Here is a 16,011-nt window from a genome sequence, read left to right as displayed (position 1 = left end):
TAGTAAAGTACCAAGAAAAGCACAAAGAAATGTACACTTGAGTCTCATTATTCCCAGATTCTCTGTTGGCAAATGTGCCTGTTCAATAAAATTTACTTGTAATCCAAAAATCAGTTATTGCTGTTTTCATTGTTATTTATGGACATATGCAGAGTGGCCAAAATTTTGAGTCACCCAACATTGATAGATGTTCCCAGCTGAGGCTGAACAAGGTAACATTCTGCTTTTCTGTTTTAGCTCTCTTCGTTTTTTTTTGTTGCTGTTCAGTCACTAAATTGTGCCTGACTCTTTGCGACTCCATGCACTGCTGCACACCAGGCTTCCCTGTCCTTTAATGTAATTTTTGTGATCAGGGTAGTGGCAAATTGTTCTCATTTTTGTGTTTTTTGTTGATGATTTCACTGTTTAAAATAACTCTCAAGAAGCAAGTTGAAGTCCTGTCTAGTGTTCCTAAGTGCAGGAAGCTGTGAAGTACCCTATGGCACATGAAAATACATGTGAAAGGCAAGTGTCATTCCAACATGAGTTACAGTGCTGTTGACCAAGAGTTCAATATTAATTGATTAATGCAAATGTTGTGACTGGAGGTTCACAGAAACCTAGAAGTAATGGTTTAGTTTTGGTATTTCAGTGTTCATGATGACTTTAATAGAAGATAATTATTGCAATAATGAGAATTGATGTTTTTCTAATAGAAGGGACAGCTCAAGGACACCACAAAATGCTATAGGTTAAATAGAAATCTTACTGAACTTTTTATAATGCGGGGAAAATGTTTGCAATATCCTAAGAGGAAACGGGTTAAGAAAACCAAATGCAAAGAAGAAATGGAAGACTTGTACACTGAAAACTATAAAACATTGTTGGGAAAAATTAAAGATCTGAATAAATGGATTGGAGGACTCAGTGTTGATAAGATGATGAGCTCCCCAGATTGATCTATAGATTCAATCAACCCCTGTCAAAAACCTCAGCAGGCTATTTTGCAGATTTTGAAAGGTAATCCCCAAATAGATGTATAAATATATGTAGAGATGAGATGTCTAAAGAGAAGAACAAAGTTGGAGGATTTTCATTACCTGATTTTTAAAAATTTATTTATTTAAACTCTAAATCCACAGCATTCAAGGCAGTGTGATACCAACATGTGCTGTACTTAGTCGTTCAGTCGTGTCTAACTCTTTGCGACCCCATGGACTGCAGCCCGCTAGGCTCCTCTGTCCATGGAATTCTCCAGGCAAGAAAACTGGAGTGGGCTGCCATGACTTCCTCCAGGGGATCGCCCCAACCCAGAGATCGAACCCAGGTCTTCTGCACTGCAGGCGGATTCTTTACTGTCTGAGCCACAAGGGAAGCCCAACAGTAGTATAAGGATAACCATATCAATAAATGCAACAAAAATGGGAGAACAGAAGCCCTTACATTTGTGGGCATTTGATTTTCAGCAAAAGTGCCAAGGCAATTCAATGTGGAAAAATGGCTTTTTTAAGAAACAGTCTTAGGACAAATGAATAGCCACATGCAAAAAAGAAGTTAGACCCTTACCTTACAATAGTCACAAAAATAAACTCAACATGGATCAAAAACCTAAGGATGAGCTAAACTGTTGAAATTTCTAGAAGAAAATATAGAAGAGAATTTTCATGATCCTATGCAAAGAATTCCTAAATCCAAAAGGGAAATTCATAAACAAAAAACTTGATAAACTGTACCTAATCAAAATTTAAAATTTTGCTGCCTCAAAAGGAATCTTTAAGAAAATGAGAAGATGAACCACACACTAGGAGAAAATTTATGCCAGTCATATATCTGACAAAGAACTCATATCTAGAATTTATAAAGAACTCTTACAATTCAATGTTTAAGACAAACACAACAACATAGGCAAAATATTTGAATATATATTTTACCAAAGAAATACATGAATGCTTAAAAAGTAAATGAAAAAAAATGGTCATTATTAGTCACTAGGGAAATGCAAATTAGTCACAATACCATACCACTTCATACCTACAAAATAGCTATAATAAAAAAGACAATAACAAGTGTTGGTGAAGATGTGGAGAAACTGAAACACACATTGTTGGTGGGAAAGTAAAATGGTGTATATACACTTTGGAAGACAGTTTGGCAGTTTCTTAAAAAGTTAAATGTAAACTTACCATATGACCAGCAATTCCACTCCTAGGTATCTACCCAAGAGAAATAAAAACATATGTCCACACAGAAACTTACATATCAATGTTCATAGAAACATTATTTTTAAATTGCAAAAAAAAAGAAAAAGAAAACGGAAACAGTCCTAAAGTTCATCATCTGGTGAACAGACAAACAAAATGTGATATATCCTTGCAGTGGATTACTACTAAGCAATGAAAAGAAATAAACTACTAATACACATTATAATATGGATGAACCTCAAAAACATTACATTTAATAAAGGAAGCTAGGTGGGAAATCCTATATACTGTATGTCTCTAAGCACATGCAATGTCTAAATTATGCAAATCTTTAAAGATAGTAGAGAAGTATTTGCTTGGGGCTAAGGGTGGAAATGGGAGCTGATTGCAAAGGAGGAATCTTATTTTCAGAATAATTGTCTAATTAGTAAGACAAAGGCACAGACAACATCAAAACATTAAAATTACATAAAGTTATGAGTGATTGTCTTTGTAAAATGACTGAGGTAGAATAAAATTCTTCAGTTCCTGATTATTACTGAGGTAAGAGGCACAACCTTATCCCTACCAAAAGAGTTCTATAAAAAACTGTTTCCCAGATAGCTGTTCATCAAAACATTAGCTCAGCAGGATGTTTAGTTTCCATAGTTAAAGAGGTTTGAAACTGGGTTAAACTGAGCCTTATTTATGCTTATCTGTCTGAAGTGTCCAACGAGGGTATCATATATAGTGTTTTCTAAACCAGTTTGACTGTGGAACCATTATTCATTACATACCTCAAATATTTCCAAAACAATACACTAGTTTGAGAAACAATAGCATAACAAATACTACATTATAAATGTTAGGAGTATTTCCTCATAAAATTTGTAATCTCTTAATAACTGTGCATACTACATAGACATATTTTACTCTAGCCCTTTTATTATCTCTTTTTTAAATAGATGTCCCTAATTTTAAAGGTTCCAAACTTTTTTTGTAAGAAACTCATACTTCATGATTATAACATCAGAGCCCTGTTCTAATACTGTAAGACTAGTAGTCAGTAGAAGGAAGTTCCTGGATCCTAATTAGGAATTTTCAAAAGATCCAATACAAATAAATTTTATGAAAAAATTGCTAAAAAAATTGGAAACTTTCCCTCAAAGAAAGCTGAGACTGCAGCAAAGCAAAACTTGAGGCAGTACTATTCATATTTAGTTGCAGAACTGCACAGCCCAACTGAATGTTCTGTGATGAAGAAAATGTCCCATACTGATGCTGTACAATATGGCAGCCAGCCTTACATGACTTGTGAGCACTTGGCATGTGACTGAGGATGAGGAACTGATTTTTAAATTTTATTTAATTTTAATTAATTGAAGATTATGAAGCCACAGTCACATGAGGCTGTGGCTAACAGCATGGAAAGTCAAGAATTATGGCCTAGACAGTGCCATTGCAATGTCTTAGGGTTGTGTAACATGGAGGCTTCACTTCTGGGGGAAAAGAATAAGAGATCCCCTAGGTCTGATAAGGGCTTCCCTGGTAGCTCAGATGGTAAAGAATCTGCCTGCAATGTAGGAGACCCAGGCTCGAGCTCTGGGCCAGGAAGATCCTCTGGAGAAGGGAATGGCAACACACTCCGGTATTCTTGTGTGAAGAATCCTGTGGACAGAGGAGCCTGGTAAGCTACAGTCAGGGGTTGCAAAGAGTCCAACACGACTGAGCAATTAACACTTTCACTTTCACTTTAGGTCTGATAAGACATAGTTTTAGTGAGACACTACAGAAATCCAGTGACTATCCCCAGTAAGGTTGCATTTCTCTAGCAAACTCAACACATGTGACAGTGGAAAGCATATTGCTTAAGACACAAGCCTACAAAAGCAAAATGTTCTTATAAATTATCTATTTCAGAATTTACAATTTTTAGTCTGAACACAATTTACTATAAATAGTCTGAGACTAGAGATCTCTTCAAGAAAATTAGAGATACCAAGGGAATATTTCATGCAAAGATAGGCTCAATTAAGGATAGAAATGGTATGGACCTAACAGAAGCAGAAGATATTAAGAAGAGGTGGCAAGAATACACAGAAGAACTGTACAAAAAAGATCTTCACAACCCAGACAATCACGATGGTATGATCACTCACCTAGAGCCAGACATCCTGGAATGTGAAGTCAAGTGGGCCTTAGAAAGCATCACTATGAACAAAGCTGATGGAGGTGACGAAATTCCAGTTGAGCTATTTCAAATCCTGAAAGACGATGCTGTGAAAGTGCTGCACTCAATATGCCGGCAAATCTGGAAAACTCAGCAGTGGCCACAGGACTGGAAAAGGTAGTTTTCATTCCAATCCCAAAGAAAGGCAATGCCAAAGAATGCTCAAACTACCACACAATTGCACTCATCTCACATGCTAGTAAAGTAATGCTCAAAATTCTCCAAGCCAGGCTTCAGCAATACGTGAACCGAGAACTCCCAGATGTTCAAGCTGGCTTTAGAAAAGGCAGAGGAACCAGAGATCAAATTGCCAACATCCACTGAATCATCAAAAAAGCAAGAGAGTTCCAGAAAAACATCTATTTCTGCTCTATTGACTATGCCAAAGCCTTTGACTGTGTGGATCACAATAAACTGTGGAAAATTCTTAAAGAGATGGGAATACCAGACCACCTGACCTGCCTCCTGAGAAATCTGAATTCAGGTCAGGAAGCAACAGTTAGAACTGGACAGGGAACAACAGACTGGTTCCAAATTGAGAAAGGAGTACCTCAAGGCTGTATATTGTCACCCTGCTTATTTAATTTATATGCAGAGTTCATGAGAAACGCTGGGCTGGAGGAAGCACAAGGTGGAATCAAGATTGCCGGAAGAAATATCAATAACCTCAGATATGCAGATGACACCACCTTTATGGCAGAAAGTGAAGAAGAACTAAAGAGCCTCTTGATGAAAGTGAAAGAGGAGAATGAAAAAGTTGGCTTAAAGCTCAACATTCAGAAAACTAAGATCATGGCATCTGGTTCCATCACTTCATGGCAAATACATGGGGAAACAGTTGCTGACTTCATTTTTTGGGGCTCCAAAATCACTGCAGATGGTGACTGCAGCCATGAAATTAAAAGACGCTTACTCCTTGGAAGGAAAGTTATGACCAACCTAGACAGAATATTAAAAAGCAGAGACATTACTTTGCAAACAAAGGTCCATCTAGTCAAGGCTATTGGTTTTTCCAGTGGTATGTATGGATGTGAGAGTTGGACTATAAAGAAAGCTGAGCGCCGAAGAATTGATGCTTTTGAACTGTGGTGTTGGAGAAGACTCTTGAGAGTCCCTTGGACTACAAGGACATCCAACCAGTCCATCCTAACGGAAATCAGTCCTGGGTGTTTGTTGGAAGGACTGATATTGAAGCTGAAACTCCAATACTTCGGCCACCTGATGCGAAGAGCTGACTCATTTGAAAAGACCCTGATCCTGGGAAAGCCTGAGGGCAGGAGGAGAAGGGGATGACAGAGGATGAGATGGTTGGATAGCATCACCAACTCAATGGACATGAGTGTGGGTAAACTCCAGGAGTTGGTGATGGACAAGGAGGCCTGGCGTGCTGCGGTTCATCGGGTTGCAAAGAGTCAGACATGACTGAGCGACAGAACTGAACTGAACTGATGATAGTCTGAATAGTTCGTTTCCAAAATTCATGTGAATAAAACTTTACTAAAACTTTACTATTCTTTTTTTTTTTTTTTAACTATTTGTTGCACACATATTTTTGTCTTTTAAAGTTTACTGAGGTGGCACTTTTTCTATAAGTTTTGTAAGAAAAATAACTTGAAAAAAAGGAAAAATTAGTCACTAAACCTCTAGGATATGTACCTTCAGTTCCAAGAAACAAAGCTGATATAAAAATACAAATCCCAAAACAACATTTCTATTATGACACTTCGGTCAAAACTGAAAGCATATGAAGCTATACACCTTTCAAGTAGGAGAAAAATTAACGTGTAACTATGTTTATATATCTAATGAAAGAAGAGGACATGTTTACTTTACTTATTTATATGTAATATTAATAATCAGATAGACATTTCAGTTTTTTCCATATAAAGCAGTATGCAATGAATATGATATTAACATTTCATTAGTACTCACATAATCATATCTTCATTCACCTTCTCTTGAGACTGAGTACAGTTCCGATAATTTGCTGTAGAAAAGTTTTTTAAATTATAAGGATATTAATCAATTTATAATTGGCCATGATGTGTTTTATATATAGTCCTCCAAACAAAACATAATGCCTTCTCAAGAAAATGGACTTAACACAATAGCTAATGATCATCTTTATTTTCTATTCTTCCACCTAAAATTTGAAATTATTATCTCTGGTCACGAGAAGTACACATGCAATATGAAAAATTACAAGGACACATTAACCAGCTCATACCTGGAAAGAATTCTTTAGGATATCTCTGATTTCGGGTAACAGGCGTGTAAGTAATAGTAACAGAATTTCCTTTCCTGTTGAGATTATGCATTTAGAATTCAGTTTGAAATACCCCAGCAAATAAAGAATATGAATGAAAGTTGTAGTAGTCACGGAAAAAATTTAAAAGAAGCTCATTGAAATTTGTTGGGTACAAGAATGGCAGCATCATAAAATAGTATTTAAATAATCCTTGGTTCACCTGTTTCCATGTAAAATTTCTATATATATTCTTAAAAAACCTACATGATACCCTAATTAGTATACCAAGGTTGTAATTTCACCAACAGCACAAAACAGAGGTCGATATCAACTATCATAATTTTCTTTCTTAAATGGCCATAATATGTGTGCATGTGTTAGCCACTCAGTCATATCCTTACTCTTTGCAACCCCATGGACTGTAGCCCACCAGACTCCTCTGTCCATGGGATTCTCCTGGCAGGAATACTGGAGTGGGTTGCCATTTACTTCTCTGATCATAATAAACATTTGTAATAAGTTGACAGACATCATCCTCTTCATTTCTTACATAAACACAATGACATCCTGTATGATGATGTATATGATCTTTATGTGCATTTTTCCTTTATTCCATTCTTGGAATGGAACATTTTTAAAGCAGCTTATCACAAATATCAAAGTTGACATAGAAATATTAAACCTCAGTAGAAAGTTTTAAGGAAATTTAACTGAATTAACAAAGAGAATACATATTGTTTCTAAAAATCGTACCTAGAATCACATAAAAATGGCATAATTTCATTTTGGAGATTATATTAATAGGGGTAAAATGTGCAAAAGTTCAGTGCTGGCATAAAAATGGGCCTCTGATCAATGATAGTTATTATTTATATCTTCAATTGTAGGAGCAAAAAAATCCTCCTCTGTTATCCTTCAGAAAACCAATGTTATAAGGCTGAAGATATACTCCTTAATATTTCCACTTCTTTTTAATAATATGTTATACCAACAATAGGATGTGTGCTTAGTCACTCAGTCATGTCCAACTCTTTGTGACCCCACTGACTATAGCCCACGAGGCTCCTCTGTCCATGGGATTTTCCAGGCTAGAATACTGGAGTGGTTGCCATTTCCTCCTCCAGGGGATCTTTCTGACCCGGGAATTTGAACCTGCATCCCCTGTATCTCCTAAATTGGCAGGCGGATTCTTTACTGCTTAGCCACCTGGGAATCCCTATACAAACAAAACCCATTATTTATCTAAATATTTCTCAACCTCTTTATGTGTTCATTACATTTGAAAGAACACACAATGAAAACCTGAGTAACATGGAGAAGGCTCAAACAAAAACAAAATTAAAATTCAGCAGTATCAGTCAGATACTCATGACTACAGGTTTGATCCCTGAGTTGGGAAGATCCCCTGGAGAAGGGAACGGCTATCCACTCCAGTATTCTGGCCTGGAGAATTCCATGGACTGTACACTCCATTCCCAAGGAGTCAGACAGGACTGAGTGACTTTCACTTTCACGTATGACTACCCTATCTAAAGTTAACAAAGTAATCATTTACAGAGCAGATCTAAGACTGAAGCGACTTAGCACATACACATGCAACGGAAGGAGTACTCGCAAAGAGATTGCCTTAAGTTGCTAAGTTTGTCCTTACTCCTTCCCTTTTTTCCCCTCCTTCCTTCCCTTTCTTCACTCACTCATTCAGAGAAAGAGACAGACAGACATAACTGGCAGTCAACAAACATATGTTCAATGAACTGGCAGCTCCATTTGTCTACCAAGTTAAATGACATCTTTAGACTCTATCATTAAAATATCAAAAAAATTAATAACTGTGTAGACAGGATATAATCACATGGAAGGAAATAGAGATGGAAACTATGAATTTATTCCACTTGAACAAAACTGGGGCATTTAAAAAATTAAACTTTGGGTGGAAAATAAGATGGTATAAATTAGTATTTAAAGTCAAATAGGGAACATAAAGTCAAATAGGTCTGCAGTCTGCAAATTTACCTTACAGATTTTGGACTACCTTACAGATTTTGGACTTACGATCTCTGCTAATCATGTGAGCTTGTTTTTTTTTTTTTTTTAAATAAATGTCTCTCTTTCTCTCTACATAAACACACACACACACACACACACACACACACACTCTATTGGTTCTGTTTCTTTGAAGAAAGCTGACAAATATGGATTTTGGTTCTTCAGTCCCTGGCAACACAGAAGAATAAATATTACATAGTTTGACAAGAGAATAATCTGTATAATGAGTTTAATGTCTGCTTTCCTTAATACTTTTGAGTCCCTAGCAACATAGAAAAGTAAATATTGTACTCACTTGTGTTGGTTTTGACTAGACATCCACTTATAAGGTTATCACTCATTTCTCCTAATATCAGTGACATTACAGGAAGACAGGCCCCATTTACCAGTGATGCTAGTAATCCAAGGATCATGAGTGTGATATCCAGTCCATCAGCAAAGCGAAACTGAGGAAAACGAATAAAGCATGGTAGCATGATACTGTTAAAAAACAAACATCAAAAACCAACCTTTAGCTTTTGCCATTATTTTTGGCAAAATTGAATCTTTGTACAGGTACTGTGGTTTTTTTTTTTTAATCTCTTATTACAGCATTTATGGGTTACTTACATACATTTTTCCTGTTGGAAATAATAGTTTGGTAAATTATTTTTTTTAGATCCCCCCAAACACAAAAATAAATTATGTTTGCATGAGAAAAACACAATTATCCTATATTCTCCTGACAATTCCCTAAAATTTCTGACACATAGACACACATTCTAACTAATTTTACTTACTATTTCAATAGGTCCAACAACTTGTTTTCTTACTTTAGGCAGTTCTTGCAGTTTTCTGGAAAACAAATGTTTAAAATGGAAAGATTATAATGTGAATATAATTTGTAGAATTTTCTAATTAAAACTGTGTTGAAGTATCAAATTTTACCCTTGGTAACAAGTTTATATCAACACTGAAATTTTAAAATCAAATGATGATATACAGCACGAAGATTTTTAGTATAATCACTGGGAAAGTAATTTATTACTGGCTGTCTCTACATTATTAGTTAGGTAACAACTGAAAGACACACATCTGAAGCAGAATTTTTTTTTATAGTGATAAAATACACATAACATAGGACTTACCATCTCAACTATTTTTAAAAATATAATGGTATTAAGTACAATCATACTGCTGTGCTACTATCACCATCAGCCACTCATAGAACTCTCGTCTTGGCCAAAAGAAACTCAGTATCCAATAAATAAATTCTCCCCCATAGCCATTGCCAATCACCACTGTACTTTCTTTTTCTAGGAATCTGACTACTTTAAGAACTTCATTTTGGTGGAATAGTACAGTATTTTATTGTTTTCTGAAAGGTTTATCTCACTTAACAAAATGTCTTCAAGGCTAACCCATGTTGTAGTACTTGTCAGAATTTTCCTCTTTTTTAAGTCTGAATACTATTCCATCGCAAGTATTAGCTCACATTCTGTTCATCCATTTACCGGCAGTGAACACTTGGGTTGCTTCTACTTTTTGGCTATTGTGAGCAGTACTGCTATGAATATAGGTATAAAAATATCTCTCCAAGTCCTTGCTTTCAATTCTTTTGGGTATCCAACCTAGAGTAGAATTTCTGGATCATGTGATAATTCTTTTAATTTCTTGAGGAATCACCATACTGTTTCCTACATCATTTCACATTCCCATCAGCCATGCACAAGTATTCCAATTTCTCTATATCCTCAACATCACTTCTTATTTTGTGTTTTATATTATTATTACTATTTTTAGATAGGAGCCATCCTAATGGGTATGAGGTGGTGAATTAGAATTTTTAACCCTTTGAAACAAATTGCTCAAGATAAACTGTATGCTTTAAATGAAAGAAGTTCTGTTAAGTACACATTAAACAAGTGTACTGAGAAATTTGTACCCAGTGAAAATTTCATTTCTTAGCTCACTTTCAAGGAGTTCCAGATGAAGAATGTAAATTTTTGTCCACTGATTTCAGGGAATCTGTAATCTGTAATCATTAAATACACACACACACACACACACACACACACACACAAGACAAGACTCTGAAACATTAAAAAAAGGGTGGAGGGGATCAGATTAAATTTCCTAAAAAAGATGTCACAGAAGGATGAACTCCTGACTCCTCTCTTCAGCTTCATAACATACTGTTCTGGCAGCTTTGATAAGTGACAAGTCACTTAATTTTATGCCACCTGAAGTTAATAATTTACTAACATATTGGGCCAGTTTGCTCTGAGTAATTCATGGATGACAAAAATTATTGCGTCAAGATTATAAAGCCCTACAACTCCTTCTCCCAGCTCAAATGTGGACTTTTAAAGCTCTAGATCTAGTAAGCCCTATCTTCTTTTGATAAATTTTGTTTCAGGAATATATAACTAGTGATCTAAAGCAGGCCTCTACAGTTTTATAGTTTATACATTGAAATGTAACTCAATTATTGTGGAAAAAATAGAAATAAAATTTAAAATAATTTCCATTTTACATCTCTAAGTTAATGAATTACAGATGTAGGAAAATTTTATAACACACATACAAATATACATGTAGGCACCAACTTATTGAAAAAATAATTAGAATCCAATATTTTCTTTTATTAACTGTACCACATAGAATGAAGGATTCACAAAGAATTAAAAATATTTAAGTATTTTCCCTCTACATGTTGGTAAGAGATAAGAAATTTGGAAGAATAAATATCTGAAGTAAATATGAAATCAAATCCTGTAGCAATCACGCTTCCTAAATTTACTATTAATCCAGTTATAACACTGACTATGTTGAAGTCCAGCAAAATGCAAACAGCACTGTTATTTTTGGAAAATATTATTGACATTTTGCTACAGTTGAGAAAAGGATAAGATATAATTGAAGTTGCAGAACATGTTTTGTAGAATTTAGGCAAAACTTACCCATTTCTCTGATAATTTTTTTGCATTTCTTCAGCTTTTTCAGAATTTGCCATCTTATTTACAACTTAATTCTTCTGAAATAAAATATTAACAAGTATATCACGACAATATAAACTTTTATCACTTAATTGATAAACTTTATCATTCTTTATATCCCTAGGGGTTTCTGGAAAAGCATGCTGCTGAGTTTCACCATGCCCCCACAACCCTGACACACCACATGAAGTTTCTGGTTACCTAGCTCACCTATTCAGAATTTAACATGAATGTATAACTTCTTTGCTTCATTCTGGGCTTAGATTTGGAGCCAATAAAATTCTAGAGATAGAAGGAAAAGGAGAAAAGCCAGATTTCATGAACAATGCGTGTTTTCCCAGGATATTGGATTTTATTCCTTCTCTGACACTGATTTTTTGTTACTGATGAAAACCTTTAAATTATCTAGTGCTTAGTTTTCTCTGTTAATAAAACAAAAAACAAACAAACAAAAAACCTGATGCAATAGTTTCTGTTAGCCAGTAGTTTGAGGGAGCAGAGTTCTCTAGTCTACTAAATATGAGGAAGTTAGAGCTTCTACTATATATGAATTAATAGCTCTTAAAAATTAGAATATTAAAAAAACCTCATTATATTAAATATAGTGTATTCTTTCTTTAGATGATATTTTAGGGTCTTAGGTGGTCATTTAGTCGCTAAGTTGTGTCCGACTCTTGCGACCCTATGGGCTGTAGCCCTGCCAGGCTTCTTTGTCCATGGGATTCTCCAGGCAAGAATACTTGAGTGGATCACCATTTCCTTCTCCAGGGGATCTTTCGGAGACAGGAACTGAACCCTAGTCTCCTGCATTGCAGGCAGATTCTTTACCATCTGAGCCACCGATGAAGCCAGTTAGGATCCTTAGCTAGTCTCAGGATTCCAATTATCAACCTAAATTGTCATTTTTTTGCAAATACACAGATATTTTTGACTCAATCTGATTTGTTAGGCCATGTAACATCTATGGGCTTCCCTGACAGCTCAGTTGGTAAAGAATCCGCCTGCAATGCAGGAGACTGCAGTTCGATTCCTGGGTCAGGAAGATCCGCTGGAGAAGGGAAAGGCTACCCACTCTAGTATTCTCAATATCTATATTGAGATGATTATAACATATATGAACTTAAACTCTAGAGTGGAATTAGTAATCAATTAAACACTACCTGAAAGTGTTAGTTGCTCAGTTGTGTCTGACTCTTTGAGAACCATGGACTGTACTACCTAAGCATCTGTAAAAACCTGTAAAATACACTTTCAAACAGTAAGTTTCTCCATGAAGAAATGCTTCCAGTGCATCAGAAATGGCTCTGTCCATGCGGATTCTCCAGGCAAGAATACTGGAGTGGGTTGCCATGCCCTCCTCCAGGGAATCTTTCCAACCCAGGGATAGAACCCAGGTCTCCCGCTTTGTAGGCAGATTGGGCTGCCAGGGGAGACCTTGAGAAGGAAGGCATGATACAAATACACTGACATATTCTTCCTGTTTTGGAAACCAATGTTCATAACTTCATACAAGAAAACTTCCATAATTGCTATACTGATGTTATACCATCTCCAGTTATTTAACATATGTGTAAATAATTAAATAGACTCTATCAATCATTGCATTTCATAGAAATTAGCAATTATATAATAAAACTCATAAATTCATTAAAGGAAACCAAAACAATTTAGGCTCACCTTGGTAAGTGCATGATCTGCTGATTTATACCAAACTCATGGGTTGTTTCTCCTCTTCAACAACAACAAAAAAACCAACTGCACTTTCAGAACCGTGCTTTGCTAAAGCCTGTTTTCTGCCCACACCTTAATATCTGATTACAGCAAGGGTGAATTTCCAAGCAAAGCACACTATGTTCTTGTCATAGTGTACTTGGGCAACAAAGTGAGCAAAGAAAATTCATTGAGCCAAATAAACACTTTTTTAAAAAGATGTGTAGTGTCTATATACCCTGTTTTCTATTGTTTAGTCCCATATAATTTTATTAGCTGAATTAGTAATTGTAATAAGTTAAATAAATGTCTCTAATGTCAATGGCACATTTGCACAAGAAATTTTCATTGACTGATATTATACTATATATTTATCTGCTGGTGGCTGAACACTTGAGTTGTTTGCATATCTTGGCTAATGTGAATAGTAAGAAGCAACTGATTTTTGCATGTTGATGAACACATGTATTAGCTATGACAATTGTGTGTGTGTGTGTGAGTGACAGAGATATTCAGATTCACTATATAAAAGATCTTGTCTGAGAACAGAATTCTTTTTCTAATTTTGATGTTTTATGTTTCCTTTATTTGCCCAAGTGTGCTGGCTGGAACTGTGTTGAGCAAAAGTGGTGAGAGTAGGCATCCTAGAATTGCTCCTGATCTTAATGGGAAAGTTATCATCTTTTTCCATTGAGTATGATGTTAGCTGTAGGTTTTTTAATAGATGGTCTTTATCATGTTGAAGAAGTTTCCTTTTATTCTTAGTTTGTAGAATGTTATTATCATTAAATGGTATTGAATTTTGTCATATGCTTTTCCTGTATCAACTGAGATAGACACAGATTTTTCTTCATTCTATTAATGAGGTGTATTAAATTGGCTGGGGCTTTCCAAGGGGAGCTAGTGGTAAAGAACCTGCCTTCTAGTGTAGAAAAGATACGAGATGCAGGTTCCATCCCTGGGTTGGGAAGATCCCCTGGAGGATGGCATGGCAACCCACTCCAGTATTCTTGCCTGGAAAAACCATGGACAGAGGAACCTGGCAGACTTCAGTCTATAGGGTGGCAAAGAGTTGGACGTAACTGAAGTGACTTAGCAAGCACGAACGCATTAAATTGATTGCTTTTTGAAAGTTCACATATCCTTGCAGTTTGGCAATAAATCTCACTTGTTCAAGATGTAAAATCACTTTAATAAGCTGTTGAGTTTGGTTGCTATATGGTAAATCCCCTACATATGGACAAGTTCCATTTCAAGAGCGTGTTAAAGTCCAATTTGTTGTTAAGTCCAACAAAATTAGCCGAGATACTGAAACTAACACAATCGGCTATATAGTACTGTACTGTAATAGGTTTATAATACTTTTCACACAAATAATACACAAAAAACCAAGCACAAAAAGTAAAGAAAACATTTTTAGTCTTATAGTACAGTACTCTGAAAAGTATAGTAGTACAGTGAAACAGACAGTGTTTCTTAGCAGTATCAGCTACATCACCACTGCTTTTATGCTTGTTTCTGGACATCCTGGGCTTGAAATAAAGATTCTATACTACTATACTCTCCACAGTACTGTACAGTAACGTACACCAAGGCACAAACACTTGTAGAGGCTACACGAACATCACAATGTACATCAGACACGTGAACTAACTTATGTGATTCAACATGTGAATACATGTTCCCATCTTTGAAAGTTCAGAGCTTTAGGTTCATAGATAGGGAACTTACTGTATTTTGTTGAGGAATTTTACATAAATATTCATAAGGGATATTTGTTTGTCGTTTTCTCTTTTTCTCTAAAAAGGAAATAATTCTGCTTCTAGACTGTCTTCAGGCTCAAGACACCAAGTTCTTGCTAGAGTTTCTGACTTTTGTCCTTTCCTGAAGATTTGGGCTTGCCAGCCACCACACTCATGTGAGCCAGTTTTAAGACTTAATGCTCCCCTGTCTAACCTCTCTCTCTAGATAGATAGATACAGATAGACATAGACAAAACCAATAGGCTTTCTTCTGGAGAATCCTGACTATTATGCCCAGCAAGACAGGAAGTTATATGATGAATAGTACATAGAGTGACTTTTCTAGCATCTAAGAAGAACATTATGACCTAAACTGTTTCACCACACAGACGAGAAGGGCCCTGAGGTTAATCTTTGGAGGACAGTTAATATGTCAATAAGTAGAGATGTGTGGAGGAGGAATGAGAACATAATTTCAGGAATGCAAAGGTGAATTATCTCACAACAGAAGAATGAGGCCGGTCTGGTTAGAATGAACAGCTCATGCAAAAATCGAGAAAGAGATAAAGTAGATAAGATTGTAGAATACACTGAACCAAATTTTAGGGCAACTGTTATAATTTTCTGAGAATGAGAATGACAGGGCCATTGATATTTGATACAATTAACCAGATAAATGTTGACTGTAAGGACACAGGAAGAGAGAAAATTCAGATTGACCCATTATGATCTAGTTTAAGGAAAGATTGACAAGATATAGATTCAGGGAACAAGAAATAAGGAGTCAGAACAAGTTCAATAACTAAACTTCAGAAACTGGAATAAAAGAGTAAGAAAGATGATAATAGGGGAGTCAGGAGAGAAAGTTGGTTAGGGGAGAAAGTTACATTCAGATTAA

General features: G+C 35.7%; 1 protein-coding gene across 1 annotated transcript in view; it reads right to left on the bottom strand.

Moving 5' to 3' along the window:
• The window catches only part of ABCB5 (ATP binding cassette subfamily B member 5), a 113,315-nt gene extending 101,637 nt beyond the window's left edge, over positions 1–11,678 (bottom strand). Inside the window, exons 1-4 of the mRNA XM_061166316.1 lie at positions 11,626–11,678; positions 9,463–9,517; positions 8,979–9,129; positions 6,322–6,376 (exon numbers count right to left, since the gene is read on the bottom strand). Coding sequence (XP_061022299.1) covers positions 6,322–6,376; positions 8,979–9,129; positions 9,463–9,517; positions 11,626–11,678 — 314 coding nt within the window. The remainder of the gene's footprint in view (positions 1–6,321; positions 6,377–8,978; positions 9,130–9,462; positions 9,518–11,625) is intronic.
• Positions 11,679–16,011: the final 4,333 nt, after the last annotated feature.

Source organism: Dama dama, chromosome 18, assembly GCF_033118175.1.
Source record: "Dama dama isolate Ldn47 chromosome 18, ASM3311817v1, whole genome shotgun sequence".
Classification (NCBI taxonomy): Eukaryota; Metazoa; Chordata; class Mammalia; order Artiodactyla; family Cervidae; genus Dama; species Dama dama.
The sequence above is the reverse complement of the archived record's forward strand: the minus strand, read 5'-3'. Positions and strand labels throughout refer to the sequence as shown.